This window comes from Rhinatrema bivittatum, chromosome 1 (genome assembly GCF_901001135.1).
Source record: "Rhinatrema bivittatum chromosome 1, aRhiBiv1.1, whole genome shotgun sequence".
Lineage (NCBI taxonomy): Eukaryota > Metazoa > Chordata > Amphibia > Gymnophiona > Rhinatrematidae > Rhinatrema > Rhinatrema bivittatum.
Window position 1 is genome coordinate 742,091,435 of NC_042615.1, and position 11,618 is coordinate 742,103,052.

The 11,618-nt window shown below is 44.8% G+C and overlaps 1 protein-coding gene across 2 annotated transcripts in view; it reads right to left on the bottom strand.

The window, feature by feature from the left end:
• Positions 1 to 2,474, bottom strand: part of FBXO4 (F-box protein 4) — a 70,017-nt gene extending 67,543 nt beyond the window's left edge. The window contains exon 1 of one of the 2 annotated variants that reach the window (XM_029578071.1): positions 2,100 to 2,474. In XM_029578071.1, the coding sequence (XP_029433931.1) occupies positions 2,100 to 2,267 (168 nt within the window). In that variant the 5' untranslated portion in view covers positions 2,268 to 2,474. The remainder of the gene's footprint in view (positions 1 to 2,099) is intronic. The other variant, XM_029578079.1, reaches the window with a different exon arrangement.
• Between the last annotated feature and the right edge of the window lie 9,144 nt (positions 2,475 to 11,618).

The following is an 11,618-nucleotide window of genomic DNA, read 5'->3' on the forward strand; positions in this document are numbered from 1 at the left end:
GATAGCCACCCCTGCACTGGGTGCCAAAAGTAAGTAAGCCTTCCCCTCATCCCTTCCCAAAAGGATCCACACACTGGGGACAGGGGCAAGGAAATGAGCTAGTACATAAGAACATAAGAAAATGCCATACTGGGTCAGACCAAGGGTCCATCAAGCCCAGCATCCTGTTTCCAACAGTGGCCAATCCAAGCCATAAGAACCTGGCAAGTACCCAAATGCTAAGTCTATTCCATGTTACCGTTGCTAATGGCAGTGGCTATTCTCTAAGTGAACTTAATAGCAGGTAATGGATTTCTCCTCCAATAACTTATTCAACCCTTTTTTTTTTAAACACAGCTATACTAACTGCACTAACCACATCCTCTGGCAACAAATTCCAGAGTTTAATTGTGCGTTGCGTGAAAAAGAACTTTCTCCGATTAGTTTTAAATGTGCCCCATGCTAACTTCATGGAGTGCCCCCTAGTCTTTCTACTATCCAAAAGAGTAAATAACCGATTCACATCTACCCATTCTAGACCTCTCATGATTTTAAACACCTCTATCATATCCCCCCCTCAGTCGTCTCTTCTCCAAGCTGAAAAGACCTAACCTCTTTAGTCTTTCCTCATAGTCAAAGAGATTATAAATTCTTTTATGGCCCCACCCACGCAAGACAGGCATATCGGTGTGAGGACACAAACATTTAGGAAGACAAGTATTCATATTATTTTTCAAAGTGTCTTGCCAAAAATGAAGAATGTGCAAAAGCTTTTTATGAAATTCTATAGGAAATCCATAAAATCCAGGCACCTCTATTGTACAGCAGTTGCCATTTTCACCTTCCACAATTCTATGTTTGTGCTCCAATTTAAGTAACAGTAACAGTGATTAGGAAAAAAACTTTAAAGTCCATGAAATAAAATAGCTGTTCAAATAGATGTTTTGTGGACTTTAAAGTTTTTCCCCAATCACTGTTACTGAAGTATACCAGTGATTTTGGATCTCCACCTACTTTGTTTTTGCATTCCAATTTAAACCATTTTCTACAGACAAGCTGGGAAGAAAAATGTTCCAAATAGCCTGAAGTACAGCTTTTAATGGACCTTTTCTAATTAGTATATAATACTAGTAAAATCCTGTGAAATTCATGAGAAGGAAGTCTATATGAATTTCTTGACATACTTTATCCCACTAGAAATATTAACCTACACCCAGGTAAATGACTTTTCAAAATTACCCTCTGTATGATTATTATACAGAGATAGATTTGAGAAGAGTCAAAATGGTTCCTGCATTGCAGAAATTTTTCATCTCCCTAATTAATTTCCACTTTAATATGTATACATCTGGACAAAATACCATCTAGCTTATAACCATTTTATAAAAGTTGCATCTTAATTAACGTCATCATGTTATTAGTATTGGCCTTTTCCTTTATCAACCCTCTTGACACTTTAGTGAAGGAACATAAAGACACTGGTCCTGGTAAATTATGTACAAGTTATTCTAGTTTGCTCACCTCCAGTACAAGCTCACATATTCCCTATAACTTAATTTTGATTTATTTTAAATCACGATCATTTTGATTACCTTTAAATGTATGAGAAAAATGCTTAGTACATAGGCCCAATAGTTTGTTAATACTGTCTGCATCAGAAATAATTGCCTCCAGCTCCACCTACTAATTAGTGGTCATCATAGCTCACGCCCATCACGTTGGTCTGGATGGGCAAATTAAATAGCCTTAATATCTTTTTCTGCCAGCATGTTTTCATGTTACTGTTTCTCCGATTTTTTGCAACCCCGAATGCCTTTCCCCTAAATCGAAGACAACTTTGAAACGAACTTCCTTTTTGCAAGTGCCGTCCGTTTTGAACGTGCAAGAAACTACATGTCCAAGTTAGGGAGTAACTGCAGTCCTCACACGGCTCTTTAAGAGTGTTTAGCTTTCTCGGGGTGTCCCAGTGCTTCTGGGTCAACGGGCTGAGTGCGCTTGGAAGAAAGGAGGGGGGCGTGTGAGATGGAGTTGTTGCTCCCTGATGGAAACTACATTGGAAAGGGGTATAGGGGTATTTGTGTGTGAACCCGGGGACGTGCCGAACGGCTCCCAGTACTCACCGGCAGTGTCTGCAGGGGGCTCTCGCTACACTCTCCGGCTACTCCCCGCGGAGAGGCCGCAGCCGCTTTCCGGGCGCTCAGGAGATAGCGGTCTCTGAAATGCCGGAAGGTGTTCAGGACCGATTCCAGGCGACCCCACTCGCCCTGCAAGCCCGGAGTCTCGGCCATAGCAAGCTCCGCCGTGAGGAGAAGGGAGACTTCCCTTCACTCCCACAGCTCGGGGAACGCCACCCCGAGCTCTGTTCCCGTGACACTCTAGAAGTCTGACGGCTGAGGGGATCGACCCAGGCATGAGGCAACCAGGAAGAACGGCAGCTGATTCCACCCTCCCCCCGCGAGACTTCGAGTCTCGTCTCATCTCTGTCGCCATGGTCACCACGTCACTTCTTCCGGGCCACATCATCTGGGGTTACGTTTTCCCGAGAGGAGCCACGTGACGCAGTCTCGCGCCAGTTTGCTAACCGCCGTTGAGGTTGTGTTTTGTGGCTTGCTTTGCTGCCTCGCTTAGAGTATAGCATAGCCGGGAACAGGCTACTGCTACTGCTACTGAACTGCAGCCTTCCTCCCTTCTTTGCGCCAGCACACCTCCTGTCATATAGGCTCTGGCAGCCGATTTATGGCCAAAATCTAGAATTCATGGTCCTTTGCTCTATATTTCCTACTTAGGGTTGCCAACTGGCTCCAGATTTTTAGGACAGATTGAGTCAGATCTAGTTTTACCCGATTGCATGCAGGGAATTGTAATTTAGATTTCCCTATTGCAGGTCCTTAGGAAAGCAAGCCCTAAAGGATTTTAAGTTAGTTTCTGCATCCAGGCGAGCAGCCTTTGGAAATCTCCTTCGCAGAGTTTTGGGAACAATATCTTGGGATAGGTCCTTAGGAAAGCAAAGCTACACATCCCTGCATATAATAGGGTAAAACCAGAACTAGAACAACCGATCCTGAAAATCTGGAGGCAATGGGCAATCCTATTCCTAGTGCAATCTAGCTGCACTAGTATATAATTCAGCCTAGTTTTGTAGTTGTTGCCAAATCAAAAGCTCCTTTCTCTACATTACAATCCCTGACTTCATTGCAAGAGTCATGATGAACAGTAAAGTGATTTTTTTTACACCACTAGCCAGTCATCAAGGTTTGAACTAGGATTCCCAACTTTTCCATAGGCCAGCACTGACTATTTAAGGAAGGGAGGATTGGGAGACTATCCCTCCTATTTTCATAAATTTACTCCCTACTCCCTGAACATGCCCCCTCTTTCTGATATCAGAAGGACTTTGAACTTGGGCCCAGGATATTTGACACCAAGGCAAAAGCAATGTGGTTGGTATCCTATGCAAACTATAGCCTTGTGCCCCTACCCTCCCCCACATGCAATTAAAAATTATGCATTTATAATAGATTTTATATGAGAAAGGGCAAAATACAGACTTCTGAGTTAAAAATATAATTTACAACAACATGTATATTATAGTTATATGTACTGCTGAAATGCCAACCAGAAACCCCTGCAAAAAAAATCAAAGCTGACACTTGGAATCTATATGACATTAGGCCTATTGAACATGTTGCTGGGTGTGAGGTTGTTCCTCAGAAAGCTATGAGTAACCTGAATTATTACAATATAGACAACCATATAAAAACAGCACTAATTACCAGCACTCAAATAGTAAGAAACCTACCTATGAAAAGGCAGTACTGGAAATATTACACCAAACATATTTGATATTTTAGAACAGCAGATACATCACACACTCAATAATTAAAACTAATAAGAATACATAATTTTGCTCTCCATACCCTGAGATTATTGTGACCTGGGGAGAGAGAACACATGCATCCCAAAACCAGGCTGTGGCTCCCCTAAAAGGGTACAATATTTTCCTTTGTGTGCATCTCCAATATTACATAGCAGGTGCAACTTACTTTTCAGTACATATCAAATTAAAGAAACAAATGCTACAAGTAAGCTGTTCATAAAAAATTTCCAAGAAGATCCCACTGCTATGTGCAAAGTGCTTCACATGCAGATACATTTTTTCCTGCATGCTGTTGGGGGAGCTATATACAATTATTTGGGAAATTCCATTCCATTCCTCCCCATCCCATTCTTGGATCAGGAATGTTTTCAACCCAAGGTTTATTTTATTTTATTTCTTTTTAGTCAAATTTGATTTCAGTTCCTACCCATAAAGCCCAAGGAGAATCACTGTTTGCTGCACTGCACAACACAACTGATTTTTAATAAATATTTATATGCAAAGATGACAGCCTCACTTTCCGCAAAGGATGAAAGGGAAAAAGAAGTTATAATAAAAATGGTGAAAGGGTATAAAAGAAGTTGATCCCAGGCCATAGATCTATGGGGTAGGAGAGTCACATTAGCAAAGAGTGAGAAGGGGAACCGGCTGGCCTGCAGACAGGGAGCACACACAGCAGCACCTGGGAGAGCACTGGAGGAGTAAGCCAGTGGTTCTCAACCTTTATTCTACTAGGACACACTTGACAGATAATGCTTACATGCATGACACACTGAACTCTTGACCATCATGGGCTAAATGTAAACATATACTCTGCATCCATAGGAACTCCCCCTCCCCAAACAACGGATGCAGAAGAGATTTCCACATACAACACGCCATATTAAAAAATATTCTGATTCTGGTGCTATCTCAGTAACAGAAACACAAACTCCCTCACTACCAGGCGCGTTGTAAATATACAAAAGCAGAAAAAAAAAAAGCATTCAGACATGCAGCAAACCTGCCATACCATAGCAGTACTAACTCCAAGAACTCAGACAGCAATATCCCTGCCTTTGAAAAGGCAGCAGTGCACCACCAGTGCATGTCTTATTGAGAATGAGAAAACGCCATAAATAAGACTGATACAAATCCCTACCTACTAGTAAAATACCTCACCTCACTCACATAAAGATTGACCTACACCAAATACAGAATAAAAGACCACAAATTACAAATGTGGAGACAAAAACTGGAATGGAAACTTCAAAAAGCCTTTCTGCATGCAGTGCGAAACTGAAGAACTAGAAACAGAAAGCAAATGTTGCTTACCTATAACAGGTGTTCTCACAGGACAGCAGGATGTTAGTCCTCACATATGGGTGACATCATCAGGATGGAGCCCAATCACGGAAAACTTCTGTCAAAGTTTCCAGAACTTTGACTGGCCCCTACTGGGCATGCCCAGCATGACACTAACCCTGCAGCCAGCAGGGGTCCCCCTTCAGTCTTGTTTTGAAAGCTACAGACAGTGCTGAAAAATAAAATAAGAAAACGAAGCCAACACTGTGGGGCGGCGGGCGGGTTTCGTGAGGACTAACATCCTGCTGTCCTGTGAGAACACCTGTTACAGGTAAGCAACATTTGCTTTCTTACAGGACAAGCAGGATGGTAGTCCTCACATATGGGTGAGTACCGAGCTGAGGATGTCCGAACATGCACCAAATGTACCCAACGGCGTGCAATAGGCACAACAACTGGGGTGGAATTTGGTAGAGGGCATCCTGAACCCCACCGGGCAGGCGGAAGGGTGTTGGTACGTCACGTTGGAAATAGGTTACGCAGGACAGATCGGCCGAAGATGGAATCCTGTCTTCCGGCTTTGTCCAAGCAATAGTGGGCTGCGAAAGTGTTGAATGAGCTCCAGGTGGCAGCCCTGCAAATGTCAGGAAGCGGCACCGTTTGTAGGTGTGCTACTGAAGTCACCATGGCCCTCACAGAGTGTGCCTTAACACGATCTTGAAAAAGGAATGCCTGCTTGCTGATAGCAAAAAGATGTGCAATCCGCCAACCAGGAGGAGAGAGTCTGCTTACCCACAGGTTGCCCTAATTTGTTGGGATGGAAAGAGATGAATAACTGACTGCTCTTCCTGTGGGCAACTGTACGGTCTATGTAGAACGCTAGATCCTGTTTACAGTCGAGGATATGCAGAGCCTGTTCCCCTGGGTTGGAGTGGGGCCTGGGGAAGAAGATAGGTAGTATCATGGATTGATTAATGTGAAACTCCAAAACTACCTTAGGTAAAAATTTAGGGTGAGTGCGGAGTACCGCCCGGTCCTGCAGGAGTTTAGTGTAAGGCGGATAGGTAACTAGGGCCTGTAACTCACTAACCCTGCGAGCTGAAGTGATAGTTAAAAGGAAAATCACTTTCCATGTGAGATATTTTAGGTCACAGGAGTGAAGAGGCTCGAATGGAGGTTTCATGAGCCGACCGAGAACCAGATTAAGGTCCCAAGAAGGGGCCGGAGGACGCAAAGGTGGCTTGATGTGGAGCAAGCCTTTAAGAAAGCGTGTTATGAGGGGTTGTACCGATATAGGGACATCCCCGACACCTTTATGGAAGGCGGCTACCGCACTGACATGCATTCTGATTGAAGAGGTCTTTAGACCTGATTCTAATAAATGCCAGAGATAGTCCAAAAATCTTGGGATTGGACAGGAAAAGGGATCAAGGTACTGTGAAGAACACCATGATGTATACCTTTTCCATTTGTAGGAATAAGACTTTCTTGTGGAAGGCTTCCGTGAAGCAATCAGGACACGAGAAACCGAATCTGAAAGGTTAAGTGGCTGAAGGATTAACCTTTCAACATCCATGCCGTCAGGGACAAGGCCTGAAGATTGGGATGGCGTAGACATCCATCGTTCTGAGTGATCAGAAGCGGGTCCTTTCCCAAGGGAATGTGCCTGCGGATGGAGAGATCCTGAAGTATGGGAAACCACACTTGGCATGGCCAGTAAGATGCTATCAGGATCATGGTTCCCTTGTCCTGACGTAACTTCACGAGAGTCTTCGAAAGAAGAGGAAGTGGAGGGAATGCATAAAGCAGACCGGCTGCCCACGAGAGGGAGAATGCATTCTCTGGGCTGAGAGCGCTCGCTCCGAATGAGGGAGCAGTAATTGTCCACTTTGTGGTTCTGAGGGGACGCAAAGAGGTCCATTTGGGGATAACCCCATTGCTGGAAGAGGGAGGTCGCTATCGAGGGATTGAGCGACCACTCGTGCGGTTGGAAGACACGACTCAGTTTGTCTGCCAAGACATTGTGCACTCCCAGCAAGTAGGTGGCCCTGAGGTACATCGAGCGGGAGAGCGCTTCCGCCCAAATCTGCGCAGCTTCTTGACACAGAAGGAAGGAGTCTGTGCCTCCCTGTTTGTTGATGTACCACATGGCCACCTGATTGTCCGTCTGAATCAGGATGACGTGATTTGATAGGCAATCCTGAAAAGCTCTGAGAGCATATCGCATTGCTCGAAGCTCCAGGAAATTTATCTGGTGTTTGGCTTCCTCTAGAGACCAAGATCTTTGTGTCTGTAGATCGTTCACATGAGCTCCCCAGCCGAGGTTAGAGGCATCGGTGGTGAGAATGAGTTGAGGATCTGGTAGATGAAAAGGCAGTCCCTGGAGGAGATTGTTCTGATCTTTCCACCAGGCGAGAGACAGATGGAGTGCGTCGGTGATGTGGACAATGGTTGACAGAGGCCGAGTCGCTTGAATCCATTGTGACCTCAGAGTCCAATGCATGACTCTCATGGCCAGGCGGGCCATCGGTGTGGATGGACTGAGGACGCCATGTGTCCGAGAAGGACAAGGAATTGCCGAGCTGTTGCTGTATACTGAGACTGCAACTGGTGGGCGAGAGACACGAGGGTTTGCACTCGTTGTTGAGGTAGAAAGGCTTTTGCCTGTAAGGTGTCCAAGTCTGCCCCAATGAAGGAAAAGGTTTGAGATGGGACTAAATAGGATTTCTCGTAATTGACGAGAAATCCTAGAGAAATTAGAGTGTGTAGGGACAAATCCAGGGACGATCAAGCGGCTTGCTGGGTTGGGGCCCTGATTAACCAGTCGTCTAAATAGGGGTAGACGTGAACACCTTCTTTCCTGAGAAAGGCTGCAACAACTATGAGATATTTGGTAAAGACTCGTGGTGCCGATGCTAGGCCGAATGGAAGCACCCGGTATTGATAGTGCCTTGGGTCTACTAAAAACCGGAGGTACTTGCGATGAGCTGGAGCTATCGCAATGTGGGTGTATGCGTCCTGGAGGTCCAGAGAGCAGATCCTGTCTCCTGTTTGTAGAAGAGGTAGAAGCGAGCCCAAGATTACCATCTTGAACTTTTCCCGCTGGAGGTACTTGTTGAGGGCACACAGGTCCAGAATTGGACGAAGCCCCCCGGAGTTTTTGGGGATCAAAAAGTACTGGGCCTTGTTGCGAGAGGAACGGGTTCTATTGCTCTTAACTGGAGAAGAAAGGAAACCTCCTGCTCCAGAAGGACAGAGTGGTCGGCTACTCTCCACGTTTGTAGAGGTGGGGAGTCCGGTGGAAGAGCAAGAAAGTTCAGGTGGTAATCCTGAGCAATGATTGCTAGCACCCATTGGTCGGTTGTGATTGATTGCCACATTCCATGAAAGTGGCGTAATCGACCTCCCACTGGTATGCCTGGCAGAGGGCAGTATTGAGAGAGGGGGCAAACTCTGGGAGTGGAGATAGAGTGGAAGGGGGTTGAGCCTAGAGGTGGAGGGAAGAGATGGTGGCATGTGGAGGAGTTGGGGGCCTGAGATGGCAAAGTGAAAGGAGACTGGCCAGGGATGTAGGGAGAGAGGGTGAAAGAAACACTCTTACAGTGAACTTCTAGGGAAATTCTGCTCAAAATATTTAAAATTCTGCATCTTTAAGTAATCCTTTTTCTGTATTATATTTTAAATTAATTATTTAAAGACTGTTGTGTAATTCTGACCAACATAAATTTTGCAGAATTTTAAGTTTTTGTGTGCAGAATTTTAAATTTGTTTTTGCACAGAATTCCCCCGGAGCAATATTTATTCATTCTTAAAGGTGAATTTTAAACATCTGGTGCCCACATTAATTAGGGGATGTTCAAATAAGTAGGGCTCGTGTGCGCCAAGCAGATTTTAAATGTCGGCAAGATACACGCATATCTCCCGTAGCGCACACATCTAGAAAGTTTTCAAAAGTCGGCTGGGTGCACGAACCAGAGATGTGCGCATAAATACGGATGCAAATCGGCACGTGCTGAAGTCCCCTGCTGCGTAACTTTACTTCTGCTATGGATACTGTGTAAGTTAAAATTTAAAGAAAAATAGGCAGATATGCAGGGTTTTAAGGGTTGGGGCTAACTGGGAGAAGTAAAGGCTATCAAACCAAGGGGGGTTGGAATACCTATCTCTTAACCGGACAAACTGGTAAAACTAGGAATGGTGTCGGCGCGTGCCTCTTTCAAAATTCCCCTCTTTACACAGTAGAAGCAGGATTTGCTTGTGCCCACTTAAAATTTGGCTCACATGTGCACACAGCCAGGCTATTTTATAACATGCGTGCATATACTTGCGCAAGTTATAAAATAGCTGCGTTCCTTGGTACGGGCTAATGCATGTGCGCCCGCGTGCAGGTTTGAAAGTTACCATCTTAGTTTATAGCAGGGACTCTCTCTATAATGTGTGACAGTTTGTGTCTTTCCACAAGTGCACAATGGGCTGGCTCGTTCCATCACTAAAGGCTAACTGACCAATTATGCAACACTATAGAGAAGAAAAGCTCACTACATCATACTGTTAACAAATTATAGAAGCCAGGGTGAGGCAGCCGTTTTAGGCGGCAGAATTTTGAGGCGGCAAAAATGCCCCTCTCAGAACACCGCTGTGGCTTCTGTCTCACACTGCCTGCCCCTGCCACGGCTGCCTCACACTCATACCTGGGAACTCTCCGGATTTGGCCCAGAGACTCCAGAATTCTGAATGAATTGCCAGGTCTCCAGGCCAACACCCGAAAACTCCAGGTGTCCTGCTGCAGAAGAGGCTGGAGCAGCGCGCGCTTGAAGAAGGAGGAGCATCAGCACTCGTGCCCCCGGAAGAAAACGTGAAGCCCGGTGCTGCACGGCAAGAAAGATGAGCAGGAACATCGGCCACCTCTGCGGGAAACTGAAGGCGCAGCAGGAGGAGCAACATTGTCGGGCCGCACGCCGAAAATAAAACAAGGGCAGAGCAGGCCAACGCTACTGGAGGAGGAGGAGGAGGAAGTGGAGCTCATGTCCCGTGGGCTTGGTGATAGAGGAGGCTCCTGTGGCTAATGAGAGTCAAGGTGAGAAGAGACAATGAGAGTGCAGGTGTGTATGGGAGAGGGAGAGAAGTGAATGAGTGTATATGTGTGTATACATATATGGGGTGTGTGTAAAAGGAAGAAAAAGGAGGCAGGAGGGGTGCCATCTCATCCCTCGCCTCTGGCAGCAGATTGCCTTGAGCCTCCCCTAATAGAAGCAATTCAAACTGTTATGATGTCTGGTCAAGTACGTTGAAAGCTTTCAAAATTAGTACTTTTTACATACAAAATTTAAACTTTTTTTCTTTATAAAAACAAGCCAGTGGCTTTTGCAAGAGAAGCTAGAGATCTTACACTCAGAGAACTGCAGAAGCAAAGCTAAAAATATGGGTTATATCTATTGCTAAGGGACCGATGCAATAAATCAGCTTGGAAAATGGGCACTCAGCGTTGAGTGCCCGCTTTCCAATGCATGCCCAACCACCTTTCCTGAGCACGCGATCGAATGTGTGCCCCTAGTGTCTCCTTGGCAGCGGGTGCCCAGGAGAGGTGGCTGTCAGCGAGTTAGGAAAATGAATGCTCAATTTTCCTAAACTGAGCACAGCCACAGGTTAGGAAAATGGAAGCTTGTTAATTGTGCGTCCCTTTTCCTGACCTGACCACCTGCACACTTTAAAAAAAATAACAATTTTTTTTTTAAACCTTTTGGTTCCTCCAACTTAATAATCGCCATGATATTAAGTCGGAGGAAGAACAGAAAAGCAGTATTTTCTGCTTTTCTGTATATGTTTTTAGGCTGCTCAGAAATGAACACCTGCGTATTTTTGCACTAATCCCCTTATAGAATAGATGAGCACACTGCATTGCATCGGCCCCCCAATTATGTAAGGCTTCAAAGAAAAAAATGTTCACTGAATCACACTGCCAGCAAATTACTGAAGGAATATCTACTCAGGAAAATGTGTGGCATGCAAATGAATTGAAATTGGGTTGATTCAGAAACATTTCTGAATAGTTGTGATTAATGTAAATGGTACTGAAAACTTCAGCTGTGTACATAACACAGAAACTGATTAGATTTCAAATGAAGTTCCTGGAAAGCAAAGCTTTTCTTCGTTTTATAAATGTGGCCAAGCCACAGAATGTATGCCCTGTTAAATAGTTAACACTCAATAAGAAGGTGGCCAAAACGTTTGAAATGTCATCTTGTGAAACACAAATTTTATATTACTATGTTATATTTATACACCTATGGTAAAGTCTGTGGCAGCCACGCACCTCTAACTGTCCTGGTTGCATTGTTAATTAAAATGACAGGAGTCGAGAGTGGCACCTTATAGACTAACCACTTTATTAAAGCCTGAGCTTTCGAGGACAGCTGACGAAGTGGACTCTGTCCTTGAAAACTCATGCTTTAATAAATTGGTTAGTCTATAAGGTGCC